At 40.5% G+C, this 21,421-nt stretch overlaps 1 protein-coding gene across 1 annotated transcript in view; it reads left to right on the plus strand.

The window, feature by feature from the left end:
* Positions 1-13,252, plus strand: part of NAA15 (N-alpha-acetyltransferase 15, NatA auxiliary subunit) — a 34,597-nt gene extending 21,345 nt beyond the window's left edge. Inside the window, exons 12-20 of the mRNA XM_085222089.1 lie at positions 449-601; positions 2,586-2,714; positions 4,288-4,501; positions 5,631-5,824; positions 7,898-8,006; positions 8,594-8,692; positions 9,418-9,561; positions 10,341-10,438; positions 11,780-13,252. Coding sequence (XP_085078215.1) covers positions 449-601; positions 2,586-2,714; positions 4,288-4,501; positions 5,631-5,824; positions 7,898-8,006; positions 8,594-8,692; positions 9,418-9,561; positions 10,341-10,438; positions 11,780-11,980 — 1,341 coding nt within the window. The 3' untranslated portion in view covers positions 11,981-13,252. The remainder of the gene's footprint in view (positions 1-448; positions 602-2,585; positions 2,715-4,287; positions 4,502-5,630; positions 5,825-7,897; positions 8,007-8,593; positions 8,693-9,417; positions 9,562-10,340; positions 10,439-11,779) is intronic.
* The last annotated feature ends 8,169 nt before the right edge of the window (positions 13,253-21,421 follow it).

Raw genomic sequence — 21,421 nt, forward strand, 5'->3', positions numbered from 1 at the left:
GAATCAGCCCATTTTTAAAATTCAGTAGAGGAGAAACGTACTGCAAATGTACCTTGTCAATTTACAATTAGGTTTTGAATTAAAAAAAATCACGCTGCAAAATTTAGTTGACGTTTTAAATGTTCTCCACCTGATAGCTCATACACACCCTTATTTTTTTAATGTTTAAAACGAATTCCTCAGCTGCAGTGCGGTATTCTATGAAAATGGGATTAACCCAAGTGGTTTTAAGTGAACTTCCTGTGCTGAGAGACCTTTGTAACTCCGAAAGAATAGAAAGTAGTTACTTTGTTGGTTTTTTTTTTCCTTTAAAGATCTGTTGTTTTCCTAAGGAAAGCCACTTACAAGGAAACGTTTAGAAAATTAACTAGTTATATTAATGCAGTGAGCGGAGAAAATGTGCACGTTGTATACATACTGAGTTTAATTTGCATTTTTTTTCTTTAAGCATGCTGGAAATATTAAAGAAGCTGCAAGGTGGATGGATGAGGCTCAGGCTTTGGACACGGCAGACCGATTTATCAACTCCAAATGTGCAAAATACATGTTGAAAGCAAACTTTATTAAAGAAGCAGAGGAAATGTGTTCTAAATTTACGAGGGTTGGTTCCATTTAACTATAACTCTTTGGAATAACATAGGCTTAATCCCTTACGGAGTCTTGTGTTAACTTTCCACTTAACGTTATTGCAATCCTTAGGTTCAGTTTCAGATGAACTATGGTTTCTGGCTTTACTGATTACTGTAGTCAGCATCATGGTTTGAATTACAAAGCATGATTCTTTAGAATTAAGGGAAAATACAGAGTTAAAGCATTTTATCTTTTTTCTTTGCCAAGTAGGGAAAATAGGAGTAGGGATGCCCTTTCTGGATGAAAATTCTTTGGGTTTAATACTGATTCTATAGAATCATTGAGAGAAATTGTGAAGTAGCTTACACCCGAGGTCCTCACATAGTATGTTAAGAATAGTCAAACGTCCCTATAAATACGAAATTCTTTTAAAGAAATTGTGTGGCTATGGGATGAGAGTCTTCCTAAAACGCCATCTTTTTGCAGACCAACTCTCATCCCTAAAGCCACGTTTAGTAGGCATAAAGGGAAGCTGCACGTGGTATCTTTTTGTTTGCATCTGCTTACTCTGTCAGTTGTCGGGATAAGTTTGCACTGTACGGATTACTGAATTACATGCACCAGCTTTTGTCCCTGTGGTAAACTATTCTAATAGCTTTGATGTCTCATAGGTTGGTTACTTTTTAAATTTATTTATCGTGCTATTGGTATCTTATAAAAATGAAAGTCAAAATAGCTTGATGTCTTTTTCAAACTATAGGCTTGTTTAGTACTTGTCATGTCCCATTTTTCTCTTTGTTGAAGACTAACGAAAACCTGTAGTACGGTAGTGTGAATGGGGGCAGTTAGGAGAGAAAACGAAGGATTTCTTTTGAAAAGAAAAATTTTGGGGGTGTGCAGGCAAACACTGGATGAAACTTAAAGACAAAATTATATAAACTCATTAGGTTTGCGTGCTTATGTGTAAAGGTGCAAAATTACTCGGAATCCAGTCCTACTCTCTTCTTTCCATGCCTTAAGCAGCTTCAAGACGATGTCAGAAAAGCAAGTGTAGTTGCCCAGAACAAAACTTCAAAAATATAACTTGATGATGTTGCTCTTTTTGGTCTTCATCTTCTTTTGATCTCGTTTCTACTGCTCCAAGTACAAGCTTCTTAAAAAACAATTCTGAAAGTCCTAAATGAAAAATGTTGGAAGTGGAACCTGGACAGTTTTTCTGATTTCTTTTTCTCAAATGAGACTCATTTGAAGACTGCCTTTCTCTTTCATTTGGAGCATTCTCCATACTCTTACATTTGAATATTATCCGTAATGTTCCCAGCCTTGGTTCTTGGCTTGTTCTTGCGCAGCTTGTTTTTAGTTTTATTTTATTTGTTTGCGTGACTGGAGTAGACTTTGTGAATGGCTGAAACTGGTGTTGAGCTTGAAAGGCACGTCAGCTCTACAGATCTATGCAAGTATATACAAATACCGGATAAGAAGGACAGTTGTGTGCATTTCTGAATCAGAAATCATCAAAGCTACTGGTACTGCTTTGCTTTACCAGTGTGATAGACTTGCATACAGTATTAAAAGCAATTAAATGAGTGCCTTTCCTATCCTTAAGGTGAGGAACCATCACAGCTAAGTGGTCACTACGTGGCTATTTGCTGCATGCCTTCTGAAAACAGAAGGGTAGAGGAACAGTATTCTTCACTTTGAAGACCTGATTAATGGACAAAGCAAATCCATCTTGATGATTGTTTGAAGCAGTGTTGTGGGTGAGGGAAATAGATAATGCTGTGAAAATATATGGGACCACGTAAATGAAAGTGGTGCAGGAAAACTTACATCGGAGTGCAAGTGCACAAAAGGAATATAATAACATATATTAAGGAATAATGAGTATTATGGCAACGTTGATATTTTGAGGACCTCACTTTTGAAATTTAGCATTACCTTGGCCTTTTTACTTGCGCTGTTAACTGATCAACTAATTGAGATGTGTTTTTTAACAACACTGTTTTTGCTTGTAGGAAGGAACCTCGGCAGTAGAGAACTTGAATGAAATGCAGTGCATGTGGTTTCAGACGGAATGTGCGCAGGCTTACAAAGCAATGAATAAATTTGGAGAAGCACTTAAGAAATGCCACGAAATTGAGAGAGTATGTATCTAGTCAAACTGGCTAGGTTACAAAATACTAGCTGAAATTTACGTTGCTAATATGTTTCCTTTTTGAGCAGTAAGTGTATACTTCATGTAGCGCTCTGAGTGATTTTTGTTTCTTGTTGGACACTGGGGAGCTGATAAAAAAAAAAAAAAGGGTATTTTTCACCTAAAAATTAGATTGCAGTGTGTTAGAGTATATGAAGTATTGTAAAGATTCGAGAAGGAACAGAGAATTGTCAAAGACAGGCTTAATTAATTTTATTCTAGCATCTTCTCCTTTAAAAATAAATACTAAGACTAAGCTACAGATTAAAAGGGAAACTATTAGAAATACAGGAACTTCTTGAAGTAGAAATTGTATCCAAATTCAGAGGGATAAAACCTTGCACATCAAATGCACATCCACAGTAAGCAAACAAAGAAGTTTGGGATGTGCAAATTCCCAAAACGAAACAACAACAACCCACAGCCATGTAGTGTTTTGTTTGTTTTTCAGGCAGGTAAGTCTGTTAACATGACTAGATAGCTGAGGGTGTAAAGTACTTGGAAGGGAGGAGTAGCAGGAAGCTATGCATCTTTGCAGATGGAGACACTTAAGGTTTCAACGCTGATGCTTCTCTGCTCCAGAACTTATTTGTATCAATTCACATGAAATATCATAAACGTGATTCCCAAACAGTGGCCAAGACCATGTTCTGTTGGCACAAACCTTTTAAAGAAATGTGTCTAGTTGGGGAAGGAGGGACTAGAAGCACACTTTGCCTGTCTGTAATTGGTGCTGGATCCGGTGTGAAATGCTGCTGCTTGGGAAAGAAAGTGTGGAACAGCATTCCAAAAACTGTGCTGGTGTAGAGGACTGGCTGAAAACTGACTGAAAGGACTAATAGTGTTGGGAATTACTTTTCCTTCCATTATTTAAATCCATAGTTTACATTTGATTATCATACATTGCTCTTCTTAAAAACGAGCCAGTAGAACATAAGCTGTGGAATAGCTTCTACATGAGGCACTTCGCTTGTCACACTTAGTATTTCATCCTCAGTTTGACCAGCAGCAGTTGTACAAGGTCATAAATACATGGAGAAGTTGAAGAGGGGAATGGCTTTTCACTCAGACAAAAGCATTGGGTGACACTGAGGAAACAGAACAAGAGGAAGTATTTTCTCGTGCCACGTGATGTGGAATTCATTGCCACAGTCGTTGATGGACATCGGAATTTAAAAGTGAAAAAATTAAATGAGTTAATAGAGGAAAAATTCAAGTGTCATTTGTTAGCAGTAAAGGCAGGATCTTCTCTTAAACTTCACGTTGTCAGAGGGTAGTTACAGCCGAGATGCTGTGGGTTGGATGATTTGGTTCTGACCTAGGATGTCTTCTGTTTTGGTTGTTTGTTGTTTTGTTGGTTTTTTTTTTTTTTTACATTTTTGGCTTGTTTTAATTCACACTTCAAAAAGTTAGTGTCAGCAGCAGTCTTCTACTAAACTGTTCCTTTTGGAGGGGAGGGAAGCGGGTCAAGTCAAGTTTAGTATTCTGATTAATGCTTGCTAAATGATGTTGTGTTGTCTTAGCATTTTGTAGAAATCACGGATGACCAGTTTGACTTCCACACTTACTGCATGAGGAAGATTACTCTTAGGTCTTATGTGGACTTGTTAAAGCTAGAAGATGTACTTCGACAACATCCATTCTACTTCAAAGCAGCACGGATTGCCATAGAGATATATTTGAAACTTCACGATAATCCCTTAACAGATGAAAATAAAGAGCACGAGGCTGATACAGGTATTCAACCCTCAAGATTTATTAAAGTTTCACTAGTTAGTGAATATTTTAAGAAGGTCCAATACTTTTACAGTTGCCAACTGTAAGTTTCTTACTGTGACCAAATGGAAGTGTTTAACTCAAATGGTAAGTTGTCCTGGAAGTAAAAGAAAATATTCTACTGAAAGCTAAACTAATCTAAGTTTTTATCTAGTGTGGAAAAAAACCTGTCTTTTGTTTTTTGTAGTAACAGTTGTAATTCTTAAGTAAAAGCATTTCTGTTATGAAATGAAATGAAATGAAACAGCTGACAAAACATTGTTCATCTGCAACAGATTGAAGAAATAGACATAAATAAAAACCAGCATGCAAAGAAATGGCTAGCAAGTTGCATTTGGTCATCTCTTGCTGTTAATTTAAAAGAAATTTAAGTCTTCAATTTTCTTCTTTTTTGGCCCTTCTTCTTATTAGAGGAAGAGCAACTTACATGGTTGTGGCTTGGGGCGCTTCTAGTGATATGAATAAGGCTTTTGAATACTTAGAGAAGAATTTGTCAAGTTTGAAGATTTCCCGTTTCCTGTTCATTTATGTGGATTTGGGTTCATATTAAGACGAGTATGAGCATTACAGAATTTCTTGTAGCTGCTTTCTGATGCATTTTCAATGAATTCTCCGTGCTTTAGTTGGAGGGAGAGCAGGACCTGAGTATGAGACAAATGTAAGGTATTGGTAGGACATTAAAAGTAAAGCTGGAGCTTTCTACGTCGAAGTATGACTATTTCACCTCACTTTTGTTACACTAGTTAAATACCCTGAATGTAATTTCTCTGTTATGTGACGCCTAAGGAAGAAATCAGTTTGTCTTGGTGTGAGCTTTTATTCTTGACTCTGAAGTCATTTGGTAATGACTTGGTCTTGCCGTCAGCTTGCTCTAATTGCTCAAACCCTCATTGCCCTAATTTCCCAAATGAATCAATGATGAAATGATAGTGTAGACTATAAATAATCTCTTTAGTAAACAAACTTTTACAAATGTAATAGCAGCATCACTTGTTAGTAGATGTGGTTTAAAAGTCGATGGCATCTGACACTTGACACGAGTTAACGTTAGGCATCTATGTTGTCTTTTTTGCTTTTTGTATATATACAGCAAATATGTCTGATAAGGAGTTAAAGAAGCTACGAAATAAGCAGAGAAGAGCACAGAAGAAAGCACAGCTGGAGGAGGAGAAGAAGAATGCTGAGAAAGAGAAGCAACAGAGGAATCAGAAAAAGAAGAAAGATGATGACGATGAAGAAATTGGAGGCCCGAAAGAAGAACTTATTCCTGAGAAATTGGCCAAGGTGCTTACTAATGTTACATTAAGCAGTCAGAATTTATGGAAAGTTGCTGTGAGCTTGCAGACAATTTGAAAGCCATTCTGATAACCTGGTTATTTTATGCCTACCTGCTTTTCGTGGTAGGTTTTCAGGGTAGGTTTTTTTTAACGTGGTAGCGTTAAAAAAAAAAAAATAAAAACAAACCATAAAACCTATTTTCCAGGAATGGTTTGGTGGGAAGTCCTGTCAAGGACTTAATAAAATCACTGCTTTTGTGCCTAGTTTTCAAAGGTCGCAATTGAAGTTGCAGGCTCTTGTTTCAGGTGAAAGTGTCTTCGTATGTGGAATGCACCTGTTTGCTGACTGTACCCTATTTATAGCTGAACAGGTGGACGTCTCTGTGTAACCTGATTGCTTTTGGACTCTTCGTGGCCCATATTAATTTTTGATTTATTAAGCATTGACGCTTTGTGGAGAAGGAGACATAAAGACACAGAATGCTTTAACAGCATTTAATCGCATTTGTTTTGAATGTCGAGGGAAAGTTTAAAGAAGCTGTTTAGAAACAACAGTCGACTAGAGTGAGGTGAATTTAGAAATCTGGATTAAGATACACCCCTCTGCAGGGGGGTAAAAAGGGAAGGTGACCTGGAAGATTGTCGTGATAATGTATCTGGAAGGAATAGGAAAATATTTGGAAAAAAAGGTGGGGGAAGATACTGGGAAAACAGACAGCAAAAGTGCTTTACGCACGGTAGTATAGCATCCGAGTATCGATGGCTTGAGTATCCAGTATTTTCACACTGCAGGTGTGATGAATATTATTGGCTTTTGCGGGGTATACTGGAAAGCAGACAAAGTGAAATTTATAGCCAGGAAGCAAGTGACTCGAAAAACTTGAACTATTCCCACTATATTGCAAGAAGAAGCACTCTAATTGTGATGCTCGTTAAGATTGAAGTGGTTTCAATGCATGCTCTGGAGATATCTCGTGAAAACCTAAGCTGTCCTGAAGTTATAGGGAATAGTTACAGCTGTATAGTGCGTTTCTTTGACATATCGTTGCAAATTATATTCCATATTTAGTATCAGAATGATGATTTAGAGAGCTGAAATATCTTTTCTGACATTGTTGGTCACTTGCAAACAGTTTTCCTGGGACAGTTGAAACCAGATTTCCTTGGTGGATGATACATTTGGCATTAAGCACGTAGCTTTGGAATGTGACTGGTGTATTCTGAACAGTTTTAAAGTGTGGAGTTGAGACTCGCTTACGTGAGCTCCCAGCAGCATGTGCAAACCATTAAGTTTTTATAATGAGAACTGATTGAGTCTGTGATGGGTCTGTCATTGTCTTCAGCGTTTCCTTGCGCAGCTTAATGAAGCGCATTGCTTCAACATTGCAAGAGCATTACAGACAGACAACTTGTGTCTGTGACAGTTGCACTAGGTGATCTTGTAGGTCCTTTCCAACCTTGTGATTTTATGATTCTATGATTCTTACTAGAATTTGCGTAGGAGAGTAGAATTTTCTTGTTCTGATTATCCTCGATCTTTTAATGCACGAGGTCTGTTTGTAAGGAGTACGAATAAACCGAATTTATTTGTGTTAAAGCCATCCATTACTGGGTTGAGCTAGCTAAGAGCCACTGACCACTGTCAATATGTAGTTATTTCTAACCCATCATTAATGTCTTAGGTGGGAATGTTGCCACGACCTGGCAGCTGTCCGGAACCTGCCTGCAGCTCACTTGAGCAGACTCCGTCACAAATGAGCACAAACCAATTATTTATTGCCATTTTAGGCCTGCATGTGTAGCTTTCTGTACATTACCGTGCAGGTTCAGCCACAATTGTTGTTACTACTTAGGTATGATAGAAGGCAAAGATGTATCTTAATAGGAAAATACGATTTGTAAGCATCGTGAAGCAGTCAGGGTTGACAGTCTGTGTTCGGACACGGAGCAAAATAAGCAAAATTTATAACAGGTGCTAAGTATCACGTGCATTATGGTTTGAGGGTAACCCTCTGATGCAACTTGACTTGTTGGAGAGTTAGTTAATGTCTTAATTATACGTCCTTCCTGGATTCTGTAGGTTGAAGCACCTTTGGAAGAAGCCATTAAATTTTTAACCCCCCTGAAGAATTTAGTGAAGAACAAAATAGAGACGCATCTCTTTGCCTTCGAGATTTATTTTCGAAAAGGTAGGTAAGAGTACTGGTGAAATAAAGCAGTGTGTTTGTTTGGATTCTAACATGTGACTTGAAGAACCACGTGTTGGTCTATTGAGGAGTCAGACCCTGCAGAGACATACCAGTTCATTGTGCAAACAACACAGCCATTAGCATTCTGTGAAGAATGCAGAGTTGGAACGCTTGCTAATTATCTGGTTTCTTTGCTGCTCGTAGAAGATATTGGACTATAGAACTAATTCTCCCAGCTTGCACTTGCCCTCTTTACTTGTTTGCATCACAAGTCTGCAGAACTGCACACCGTGTAGAAGCGATGCACGCTTGCTGATGAGTCCTTTGAAGTGCTGAGCTTTAGAATTCTGTTGGCATCAGCTAAATATTATGTTTTATGAACTACTTAACTTCAAATTTACTTCCTAGCTAACAGGTCTAATTCACTGGCTAAATAAATGTCTATTGCAAAAGGAATGGTTCTTCTAGAACGCTCACCTTTAATTTGTTCTGATTGTTCTAATTCCAAATGTTAAGTTTTCCTGCAGCATAAGGTATTGTGTTTCAGCTACATTTTTGTGACCATTTGCCAATTCCTTCTTTTCCAGAGAAGTTCCTTCTGATGCTTCAATCAGTGAAGAGAGCTTTTGCTATCGACTCCAGTCATCCTTGGCTTCATGAGTGTATGATTCATCTCTTCAGCAGTGGTATGTATCTGTTGGGTATGACTTCATCTGCGTGTGCTTCCAGATGATGCCCAACCTATGTACGGTCACTGGTTCTTAGTTTACAAACTGTTAGCATAATTAATTCAAAATATGTAATAACATTAGAAAGCTTTTCAAGCAACTGACTATATGTTAAATTAGGCATGTTTAGTGTAACTGCGGCTGGGTTGAGTTAGTCTTTGAACGAGTGCTAGTAAGTATCTTTACGACTGTGAGCAATGTGGTGAGTCCCTGCGAGAGCGAGAGAAGCAAGTGGAAACTGCAGAATGAGTAACATGGCTTCTCTGCTCTCAGCTTGTGTCGGTGTGTGAGGAGAAGGTTTAGAATCACGTCTTTTTTTGTGTGTGTGCTGGTAGACTGGAAGGCTTTTCTCCCTTTCCGGGAAGCGTTTCTTCGTCTTGATGGCTAAAGACCAGTTATATTTAAGAAGAGACTTTTCTTGTCTCAGTCTTTGAGCCTAATGGGCTTTAATCAGCAAGATAGAGAACGTATTGGAGTAAATGGCTTCGGCTTTTTTCTGTGCATCAGAAAACTGTTTAGTTGAGCTTTTTCCAACTGGTCCTGGTTACTTACCTTATTTTATGCATCTTCCTTTGAGATACGTCCTTTTCAATTGTACTGATAATGTGAATATCACAAAAATAAAAACATAAATTAGATTTTACAGTGATTACCTCCGGTTAACTTTTTTTCCACTTCATTAGTGTCTGAAAGTAAGGATCTGCCTGATGCGGTTAGAACAGTGTTAAACCAAGAGATGAATCGGCTTTTTGGAGCAACTAATCCAAAGAACTTCAATGAAGCTTTCCTTAAAAAGAACTTTGACTCGCTACCGCATAGGTTATCAGGTATTTTGCCTCCTTCCTTTTCTTGGCCGGCTTCTGTATTTTCTTTGATCTGGCAGCGTCCTCTCGCTATCTGCACCAGCCGTGTGAAAATTGCTTGTTCCGTGCGGAATCCCATCCCTCGCCTGGTTCAGAGTTGTAAAGTTTCATAATACATCTCTTTGAAGAGACTGACTGTCGAGAAGTGTGCTGAGTACCGCAATCAAGTATTATAGTATTATAGTGGGAGAGCAGGATGTAAGCCGCCCAAGGGGTCAGCGTTACTGTCTTGGCTCCATGAGGTTAAACCTGGCCTCGATGAATAGTGAGTTCATTCTTTATATCTTCTCGGACGTCCAAGTTCCAAGCACACCTTGTGTGGGACTCAGAGCTTCCATTTGGTTGTGTCTTGGTTCTATCCTACAATCGTGTTATAATAGGTCTCAATGCACTCATCTCTTCTGTGCCCCAGAAATAGGAGCGCTGCTGCTGGAAGGAACCGTGGTCTGTTGCAGCAGATCTGATGTGTTATCTTTGTTGCCCGTACAGTTTGCTGCCAAATGCTCCTATCCTGCAGGATAGAAGCGACCTAGTTGTTTCAATACTTTGTCTGGCGTTTAATAACAGCTGCCCTCCTAACTGCTCAGGTATCACACCATAATGCTTCATGTTGTTTTCTTTTGAACTGCTACTGTAGATCTACGGTAATACTGCCTACTAGTCACACTAGCTCTATTTTATGTTTGCTTATAATAAATTTTTGGTCTTCCGTTGAGTGATGAAGCTTGTGTTTCTTTCTGTAGCTGCCAGAATGATGTACTATTTAGATCCTTCCAGTCAGAAAAGAGCGGTGGAGCTGGCGACGACCCTGGATGAATCCCTCATTAACAGAAATCTTCAGGTAACAGATATAAATTGTAAACTACTACTGCTTCTCTATCTACAAAAGCTTTGTGCAAGCTACAGAGATAAGAGGAAGCTGAAATGATTACTGTGCTTTATATTAAGGAGGTCGAGTTGTCACGTGAGAGAAAGGGCTGTCAGGGTCATCTGAATGGAAAATTTGTCATTTTTGCACATGTAATGTAGTAAATAGCTAGGCAGCACCAGAAACCGTGTTATTTCTCCAGTGGAAGTGCCCTGAAAATATAAGAATCTGAAGGAGTTTAGACATTTCTTGAAATGCATTCTCATAAGCAAGGAAGTGACATTTGATTTGCAGTAGGGACCAAATGTGTCAGGGCACGTTGCAGATGTTAAATGAGATACATTTGACCTCCTATATATTCTCGTGTGGCACAGAGCTAATGCAAGGGTGCAGAGAGCTTGTTGAAGAGAACTTCAGAACGCCATAAAAAAGGGGACAAAGCAGTTACCCTCAACACAGAACAAATAAAAGCTATAGTAAATTCCAGAGGAGTGAGAAAAGAATAGCTGTGCGAGGTGGAAGGATGCTGAATGCTGACGAGCTCTCTTGAAGCTCAGTTTCTCCTGTTTGAAAATCAAGTTGAAAAAAAAAAACAACCACAAAAGCAGGAAACCTCCTTTTCCTCTTCTAAATCATTACGTGGATACGAAAGTGCAAATAAATGTGAAGGAAGTGGAAAAACCCAGGTTGGTTCCGTTCAGTAGTTGCAGCCATGCACAGTAAGTCATGTACCCTTAAATGTGGGGGAAAAAAGTTTGCGCTGTCAGAAATGCGATCGCACAGAGTTGTGTTTATTCACTTAATGCATTTTTTTTTTACGTTTTAACTGTTATTCCACGGTTCTTCCAATTTCTGTCTGAAGGTGCGTTCACCAAAGTAAATTTTAGGAAAATATGGGTATTTTCACAAACAAAAAATGGGTCTAGAATACAAAACTCTGAATTTATGTTAAGTACCGCTTAAACTCTCAGTGTATCAATATCCTGGGGGGGGGAACCTCAGTCAACACGCATTTACTTGCAGATAAGCCTGCTTGCCAAGCAGTGAGAAACAATAGTTTCAGGAAAATGAGTTGTAGGTGACGAATGGGAATATTTACCTTCAGCTGAGATTCCCGGCTGCTGCTTAAATCCCTTTGAAGCGCACAATTTCAAATGAAGCTACACTGCTACATCATGCTGCCACTAGCTAGAAAAAAGTCACTCGGTGGTGGTGGAAACGTGAAAACAGTACTCGGGATTTGCGTTTTGTTTGTGAGTGCTCAGATGAATGTTGAAGAGTCGGTAACGTTTCTTTATTTTTCTCTTTAATTAGACTTGTATGGAGGTATTAGAAGCTTTATGTGACGGTAGCCTTGGAGACTGTAAAGAAGCATCTGAAACTTACAGAGCAAATTGTCATAAGCTTTTCCCTTATGCTTTGGCTTTCATGCCCCCTGGTTATGAAGAGGATATGAAGATCACAGTTAACGGAGATAGTTCTGCAGAACCTGAAGAACTGGCCAATGAAATATGAACAACTGTATTGGAAAAAAATGACATTGGACCATATCTGGTGTATAATATTTTTGTCACGCACCTGCTGAATTGTTCTAACTTACACGGAGAATGGAAGGGAAAAAAACTGTTGCCTTCAAATAGTTTTACTTTTTTTTTTTTTATCCTGCTGACAAAGTATATATATAAAATATCTAACATATTACTGGATATAGGTTGTTTGGTTTCTTAAAAATTAAAAGCTGCTAAAATTGAAGAAAAAAAAAAAACACCCTCGTCCTTACCTACCTACCCATGTTTTTAAACTAATTTATATAAAATCTGGAGGCGCGGAGCCTTCAGAGCAGGTGTGTGGCAGAAATATTACTTTAAATTTGTCTTGTGAGATTACTGTTATCTCAGACAGCAAAAATGCTGTTTTAGCACTGGATTCTTTCACTGAGCACAAAGAGTTGTTGGGGCTTTAGCATCTGACTGATTTTGCTACGGGGATGATTCAGTCCATAGGAAGTATGCAATGTGAAATCAGAATACACAGAGAGAAACCTGCAACATACGCGTTATGTTGTGGATGCTGGGACATACGGATACCAAGCAGAATTAAGAAACATAGTGTGTTCAATAAGCTTGTTGCGTCTCTGAAATTCACTGTACACGATCAGTTTGGTGTTCTTGCACCACAGTTTTTAACCGAGGGAACCAGTTGAAGCATTCAGATATCTCTGAATGAAAGACGGGAGGCGGGGTGGGGAGAATAAATGACGTTGCTGGTTTTGAGATGAACCTATCTGAATAGGTTGGCCAAACTTTTTAAAACTGTAATGCAAGAACCAAATAAAATTATGCACTGTGATGTGGCACCAACTAATTAGGAAAGATAGCATGCGTTTTTCACAAAGAGTGAAAGCAAAATGAGAACATACTATGGCTTGAAGTTGCAAAGAGGAGAACTCCTGACTACCGTTTTGACTGATCAAGAGACTAATAGTTTAAAACCTCAGCAGGCCTTGTTCACGTTATGCAGAAAAAAAAAAAAAAAAAGTGCTGCAGTTTAGATACCTCTGGAACTTTTCCACAGTGTCACAGGTTTGTAATACTTGAAGCCCTACATTTCTAAGAATATATTTCTTGCTCAGTTGTTTCAGGCAAGCCCAAGACTTTGTAACTTTTAAGGGGCCCAAGATTTTTTTTCAATAACAGACCAGCTTCTTATTCCTGCAGTTACAGATGTAATTTCCTTTGTCAAACATAAGGTACCAAATATGATGCAATAAAACGTTTTGAAAAACAATTGTGTGAATATTTAAACCAATCTCTGTTGTACTTTGACAATGAATGGGTTCCCAGGAGTGCAGCTCAGGGTTGGCTTACTATGCTGTCCGGTTATGCTAATAATGTCACTGCTGATGGGTGGATGTTGAGTATAAAGTGCAAACGAATTATGTGAATACTGAATGTCTGGCTAGTCCTATAACACAGAATGCTTTTCTGCTTGGCTTTTATGTTCCACCGGTATTCTGTCGAAGTTTATTTTCCGAGTCGAGCTACGTTCAGCGAGTTTACTGTGTTAACAATATAGATACGTCCTCGAATGTTGTTTTTTCTAATAGGCTTATCATAAAACAGAGCAGAAAATAAACTACAGCTTATCAAGTGAGTGCCTTCTTTGCTGCAGGAGTTCAGTCAGAGAGTATCTGTCACGTGGATACACAGCCTTCCTCTTCCACGTAATAGACGTCAGAGATTGATGCGTACAGTTCAGAAATCTGGGAGGATTTACTGAGGTTTGTAGTTCTGTCAGTTTTTTCTTGTGCGTTCAGCAACACTTTCTTTTCTGGGTTAGACGATCCTCGTGTATGCTTGTGGTGTAGTTCACGTTGGAAATATATGTTGTGTTGCTGTATTTGTGTATTTAATCTGCTGGGCTTTAAAGGACTAGAATGCCTATAGAGCCTCTAATTGCTCTTTAATGTCTAGATCTCAGTCTTTTCTGTGGCCTGAGATACTCGGACTGCATGTCTTCTGCAACCACTGAAGATGGTTCAGTGTTGCCTACGCAAGCTATGAGCTCTTGGCCTTGCCTCTTTGAGTATTGCTGCCGTTCTCTTGGCTTCTGATGCTTAGCTGGAGGCAGATAAATGCTCACTTTCTTAAACAGTTTGCATCGAGCAATTTTCTTTTCTCAAAATGTGTTTTGGATGCTGCCTATAAACGGGATTACGTCCTTTACTCGTTCCCCGCCTGTTTTTGCATCGAAATAGATGAACTAAAAGCAAGATCGTTATCCTTCATGATGCAAGGGAAAGGATATTTCTACGGGCCTTCCAGAAACCTCCATCTACATCTCTTATGACTCCCCCCCAAGACTTCCAAAGGCATCCGTTGTGCTTCAGAAGGGATGCTTTCAGATCAGGTTCCTCGTTCCCTTCCCGAAGACTGGGGTCTCAGGCAAGGAAGTAGAGAGTTTCCCTGAAGCAGAAGGTTATTTTAATTGGCGTAGGAATTCTTATTACTTCATCTCCACACATCTCAGGTGTGTGGTTGACTGCCGAATTGGAAACAAAGCTATAACCCGACTCAGCGGATCTTTTGTGAAGTAGCAGTACAGCGTCGTGCTGCAGTGAAAACTGCCCTTTGCAAACTGAGATAAATGGCAGACACTGGTGTTCAGCTGCCAGAGCGGGTGAGCAGCAGCTGCAGTTGCAGTCAGAGCAATCTAGAACAGCTTATTAGTGGCAAAATTTGGTTTAGTATTTCACAGTTTCCCCTGAAGAAACATTCTTTGGCCATAAGTGGAGCCATGGCTGATGACATATGCCGTGGATATTGGGTTTTGGTTGTTGTTGCTGGGTTTTTGTTTTTTTTTGGGGGGGTGGGGGCGTGGAGGAGGGCTGGGATTTGAACCATAAATTTTCCTTTGACAAAACTGCAGATTGGGTTAATGCATGTTGCATAAGGCAATTGGAAATGGACTTAGAATTTAAGTAATTAAAAGAGGTGGTAAGATAACAGGAAGAGCAGAGCGTTCAGGCACATCGGGACGGTATGTGTGCACAAAAAGATAAAATATTCTCAGAAGGAACTACTCGATAACTAATCTTATTTCTCTTCATTTAAAATGCCTTACAAGCCTCCGCATCTCCTAAGGTTACACTTACTGGACGAGGTCTTAATGCTAACATGACTGCAGGGAGAGGACGTTCCCGGTGTCAGTACGGAATGAAGTCTCGCTCAGTTGTTTCCCTAGCGTAAGGAGAAGGGTCTGAGTTTCCCAGGAAGATCTGCAGGGCTAGGTGAGGTACACACTATTAGCCTAGTAGATCTTTCTTCAGCGTTTGATGAGGTACGTGTTGTTAGCCTAACAGATCTTCCTTTAGCGTTTGGTTTGTTTTTACAGGTTTGGAGGTGCACAGCTGTACAGGAGCCCCAGAAAGTTGGTGTAACACTTTATTGTAGTTGTTTTTATATACAGAAGGGATACACCAGTGAGAATAGGGTGAGATCAGGCCTGGGAAACCCGAGGTGCAGACGCAATCTCGCTGTCACATGAGGAAGTTCCAACGTACAAAATGTAAGGACTTAGTCTTAGGTTATGCCTTTGAGGGCTTGAGCAGTGGTGCCATTGTTCGCGTAGCACTAGCACCCCACGTGCCACAGTTGCACTTCAGACATTTGCCACTAATGCTGAAACTTCTGATGAGGTAATCCAGCTCAGTATACCTGAGTAAAGAATACTTTTTCCCCTTTTTGTGATCGCTTTAAATGTTTTGTAAGTGTTCTGTACTGACAGCTAGCTAGCTTTGAAATCTTTTCCCCGTCTTCCCCCTCTAGGAAGTTTGCTCTAAAAATGCGGTGTGTACCTGATGGATAACGTAAAATAGCTCCTATTGTATGGAAGTACAAGTTGTGCTCGTCTGGTAACAGAGTACAGCCTGACCTGCTGCTCTGGGATGCTGTGGAAGAACGTGATGCAGATGTAGTCCAATTAGATGGCAGTGTCAGGGAGGAACGGAACAGCCCGTAAGCGTGCTACAGTGGATGCTGTTCCAGGTGGAAGAAGAGGGTTGCTGAGGCAGGGAAAGACCATTGCTTCAAGGAACGGTTTGGTTATGAACCGCTCTTTGGTGGTGGAAGGAGCAAAGAGTGTACGTTTTTACTAAAATCTTGGTCGTGTTATTGTGATACTTCCAGGAAATTTAAGCTGCACGTGCCAGTTTCAAAGCCTGTTTTCGGGGCAGAGACTGTTGGAGCTCACAGCCAGCGATGAGAACAGCCAAGAGAAGCTGGTACGGCATCTTGGCAAAGGGAGACTGAAGGGAGTTACGAGGAGGCAGCGTAATAACAATTCTGTTTTAGATTAAGCATCAAAGTAGGGGTTTTTTTTGTTGTTGTTGTTGTTGCTAGAATGATTACTGAAACTGTAAATAATATAAATGCAGTCTCCTGTGTCCTGGAAGCTGTACGTGTATATTACTTCTGGAGCGGTTCAAGCAAAGAGTAGCACGTTCACGAAGATTCTAGCTTTGTATGTTGGTCTCCAGGTAAATCGCGGCAGAAAACCCAGAGGTTGAAGGTTGTCCAGTTTACAAGGGACCGTAACAATGAAGTATTCGGAGGTAAATATCACTAGAAAATTCAAAGCATCTTAGAATAGCTTTCCTAAGATGTCTGTCATTTTAATTGAAAATGTTAAATCTGCTAATTGTTCATAACAAAAGGCAAAAAGTACGTTGACAAAATATTTCTGCCTGGCACTGCCCATTCAATATCTACCTCTACTAGTTCTAGCCTGGTTCAGCTACTGCATAATTTTAGCCATTTAGCACATAACGTATGAAAAAGTGTCATTTGCCTTGTTGGTGAACAAATGTATGATGATGGATACGTTCAGTTATAAAATGTAATGCAATAAACCACAAATTTAGCAAAAGTCCTCTTGTCGGTTCAGTGCGGCAGCATATTTATTGCTTCATTGCTGATCCATTCAAAAATCTTAAATCATCAACTCCGCCAAGTTACTTGCAAATGTACTGGGATCTGCTTTCCCTTCCAGCCTTCCTAACCGGTTAATAATGTTGTACTGTGTTTTTACGCTCTTCTCTGGTGATAGCAAATATTAAAGAAAAAAAAAAAAAAACCTGGCAGGAAGTCAATCAATGAATAAAAATGCTGAGTTCTGTTTGTAAATGAGTGCTAGTGTTTCCTTGTAGGGTTCAGCGTCCTGCTCAGATACCCAGCAGCCTTGTAATAAGCGATCCCTTGGATGACAGGGCTCATTAAGAGTTTCCTTAATTGTCGACTGGCTGTGATGCTGGCAGCCCCGTTGTGCTGACGGGTTGCAGGTGTGGGGGTGTCTCCTAAAATGGAGGAAGGCCAGTAGGGGATAGGATGTGGCTACCTCGAGAGTCAGAATGGAAAAGGACCGTATTGGCAGAGAGATTTCACCCAGTCTTTCCCTAAAAGCCGCATCTACATGCATATCCAAGTGTCCCTCGGTCAGTCTTCTAGGCTACCAAAGACCCAATGTGGGGATTTGAGCGATGCTTTTATTGTAGGATTTAAAAAAACAAACCAGTTTGAGAGGGAAGCATCTGCTGTTATGCTCAGGTCTGGATTGAAGGGAGGGTGGAAAAGTTCAGTAGCCTTCTCTTCCCCGGCCGTAAGTCCACAAAGCTTTACTGACCCAGCGCTCTTCAAATTCTTGCTGTCTCCGTCAGCAGACAAAAATATGGTGGCAGTGATGAGTAAGAGTAGCAGCTTTTTTTTTTTTTTTTAAGATATGTAAATATTGAAGTAATTACAGAAATAGCTTCTTATTGATACCTTTGAGTCTGAAACAGGAGTTCGTTGCAGTAAAAGTGGCTTTGCGTGGATAATGCCCTACTATAAAACAGCATCCTTTCTCCATTAATGTCCTCAGTAATTTATTTTCTCTTTTAGAGGTGGAGGGGGGCGTTTGCTCTGGGTCGCTGCCTTCCTTGAACTTAATGCTTTCAAACTTCCATTGATGGAACGGCACCTCGCGACTGGTCTGCCAGAGACCACAAGCATAGATTTACGAGGAGCCGAACTAGCGATCAGGTCTGACTCTTCATCGGTGCCTCTCTATTCCATCAAGTACAAAGGACGTTTCTCCTACGTTGCTGTTACGCTTGTGGAACCTTGTGAGGGTCACGAGCAGCAGTAGATGACAAAACCCCTCTGCTGTCACTCTCCCTGAAAACACGGAAGAGATGAAGGACAAAGAAAAGCAGAAAAGTAATACCCTGGTTGAGATGCATGACTTCTGCAATTGCTGCACCATCGTGAAGCAAGGGAAGGAGAGATGCTTCGCTGGTTTGCAGACCAAGCAGAACTGGAGGCAGCTGCTGCATTGTTCTCATCTTGCTGCCGTGCAGGTAATGCAAGGGGTACGTAAATGCCTTTTATTTGGGGGAGAGCGAGAGGAACTGTTGATTAATTTATTAATGAAGACTGGCACTTCTGCGGTGAGTTGATCTCTGGTGGTTTACATCATGCTTTTCCAGCCATTTTTTTTTTCCTCAGAGGAATCAAATAATGTTCATAATTCTGCATCTTGCTTTGCTTGTGATATCTGTATGAAGTATGACTGGAAAATTGTTATGCCGTAGAGCTTGGAAAGCAGTCTTGGCTTTGTTGCAGAGTAGCCTCGTTTGCACTTTTAATTTCCACTTCTGCTCCCTGACGAGCATCTTTCCACCACAAACCCTTCTGTTCAGTCTTTCAGAACCCTGATAGCAGAGGGCGGTTACTCCCTTCACTTACACTTTTATTTGTCAAAACTGCTCTCCGTAGTAGAGTAGCAGCACAGGCTGTCCTGTGAGCCCCCTCCCACATCTGCGACCTGATTTGTGCAACAGCTCCAACACGAAGGGCCGGGCCCCTGCCCTGTCGTCACTTCTCAGTTCCCCAAAACTGGGAACTGAAATACAGAAAGCAATTTGGGATAGAGGGAACATGATTTTTAGCTCCTATCACGTTCTGCCTTCAATAAATTATTGACGGGTACGCAAAACGCATGCATACCCTGTGAATAATGTATGGTAAACTAAATTCACCCTTCCACGAAACCCTGAAAGAGAAGGGAAGGGGATGGTGGAGAAAAACCCTTCTGCTTCAGATCTGTTAAAACTGAGGAAGCGAAGCACTCTGCGTGCGGGGCTGTGAGTCACACATCTCAAAACATAGGCTGCTGCTGGATTTCGAGAAATGTAAAAGACAGACTGAGACTGCTGGAATAAACGCATACTGGAACTCCGTACCCAGTGAGAAGCCTGAAAAATTGGTAGCATAAGGAGCAACTTAACAAACCAGTGGGAAAATAAAACTTCTGCCTCTTTCCTGTTAACTGCATCATCAGCTGCGTGGGCTCTGTTTTTATTGTCTGCTTTTTTCCATATCGTATAATCAATGAATATACAGATGTTATAATTATGAAATATAGAAGAGAGTTTGGCTAAGCAGGTTATTATACCAAAAGAGAATAGATAGAGTGCTTACCCGTGTCCTGGGCTGGCTGCAAAACTCTGTAGGAGGGATCTCCAGAAGAGATCCTTCCCCACTGGCAGTCAGCTCTTAAATGGGTCCAGGAGAGGTGCAGCCAGGCTCCACCCCTTCTGGTCACACAGGTGAATTGCCTTCCCCTGTGCTCCCAGGGCTGACTCAGTGCTCGCCTCAGGCGGTCAATCAGAGGTTCAGGCCGTGATTCAGCAGCCCCATACGCATATACATTACATTTATTTATTTCTGAGAGGGGTATCAAAGTGTTTTCAATGGTGCAAGTATATTGTAGTTTTTGCCTTCTGATATCCTTTCATTGGTAGCCTTACAACGCTGAGCGGTACGGCTGGCACCACGAAGATCCATGTTCTACCTGTTGGCATCAGTGGAATTTTAACAAGAAAAAAAGCTTTGCTCATTGGTGGGAGTTTTTATTCAATGTATTAATTGAAAGGGGAGCGGGACCACGTCCACGTCCTTGATAACAGTAGAGAGACTCAGGGGAGAAGAAGAAAAACTTATTCCTGAAGAAATAAGTAACAGAATCACCCTCTGAGCCCATACTACCAAAGCAAAACCTGCTGAAAAGAAAATGCACAATGTGTTCTCACCTCAAAAGCGGTGGGGATGGAGGTCTTAAATTTGGATCTCACGCATGCGAAGCAACCAACGGTTGGCATCACAGTGCAGCTGGTATTACTTGCTGCCCGGGACTGATTTATTGGAGACCACGGTGAACTCCAGTAAATATAGAAACTTTGTGGCATTTAGAGGCAAGAGGTGCAGCATCTGTGCAAAAATGTTTATATAGGTATATATTTATAGGGATGTTTTAAATGTTTAAAAACTACCTATTTCTGACACTCATAAACAAGGAGACAGTCTCAGACCTACGCTTCTATTTTGTTCTGTAACTTAAAACCTAGTAGATGTCATTTTCAGATGTTAAGCACAATTTACGTTTTCACGCGACTGACAAGTTAAAATGTGCCTTCGAGGGAAGACAGAAAGAAGTATTCTTGCAAGGCTAAGTGAGTCTAGAGACTTATGACTATTTTCAGAATCCCCCTTCCTTAGGCTTCTCTATAAAAATAGCTGTGGGTCTCTTACACTCTGGTACACTAACTCACTGAGCACAGCTGAAAGGCATAATTAAAAGTCCTCGTCCTTTCGAAAGAAGAAAAACAAAAGCTTTTCCAAACGCTTATATAGCAAGAAGCAGTTTTTGAAGTACTCTGTTGCTATAACTGAATCCAACTACATTTGTCGGTCTTCAAATATACGGAAAGCAGCATCCAGAAATAGTCAGGGCTGGCTGAAATGTAATGATCTCATCAACGTTTTTATCACCACGTACAGGGCACAAGTGATGAAATTTCCGGGGCTGCGCTGAAATAGCACTTAAAAGTGTCTTAAGCTCCGGAGATTCCCGAGATCTTACTGCATTAACCATCATTTTCTGACCCCCCACTAACTATGGAGGTCTGACCTTGCAGCCCGTCATTTCACAGCTGAGGAGCTCCAAGGAACTGCACGTTCATTCTCCTTTAAAGATTTGGCAAAGAAATGAGGGTTTTTTTGGCCGTTCTGAGTTTCTTTGGCACTTGTCAGGCTTTACTGGTCAGCTTGCTTGTTTGTTTGCTTTGCTTTTCCTCCAGAATAACTCTTGTGCGTTTGTTGCCCTAAGATGCTTCTCCTGCACAGTGAGAAGTTACTGCAGAAGATGGCAGAATAGCGTGAATGCACCCTACAAAGAAAGGTGGAAAGCAGATTCATCGAGTACTTCCTTCGGCCTTCATGGAGTTTTCGCTCTTGTCTGGACTAAACTGTCATATGACAATATTTCCTTTTTTTATTTTTGGATGCAAACGGCAAGCGTGACCTTGTTCTGCATACCCCCGGCTTTGCCATAGGGAGATTTTCTGTGTAAGAGCTGCGC

This window comes from Meleagris gallopavo, chromosome 4 (assembly GCF_905368555.1).
Source record: "Meleagris gallopavo chromosome 4, MGAL_WU_HG_1.1, whole genome shotgun sequence".
Classification (NCBI taxonomy): Eukaryota; Metazoa; Chordata; class Aves; order Galliformes; family Phasianidae; genus Meleagris; species Meleagris gallopavo.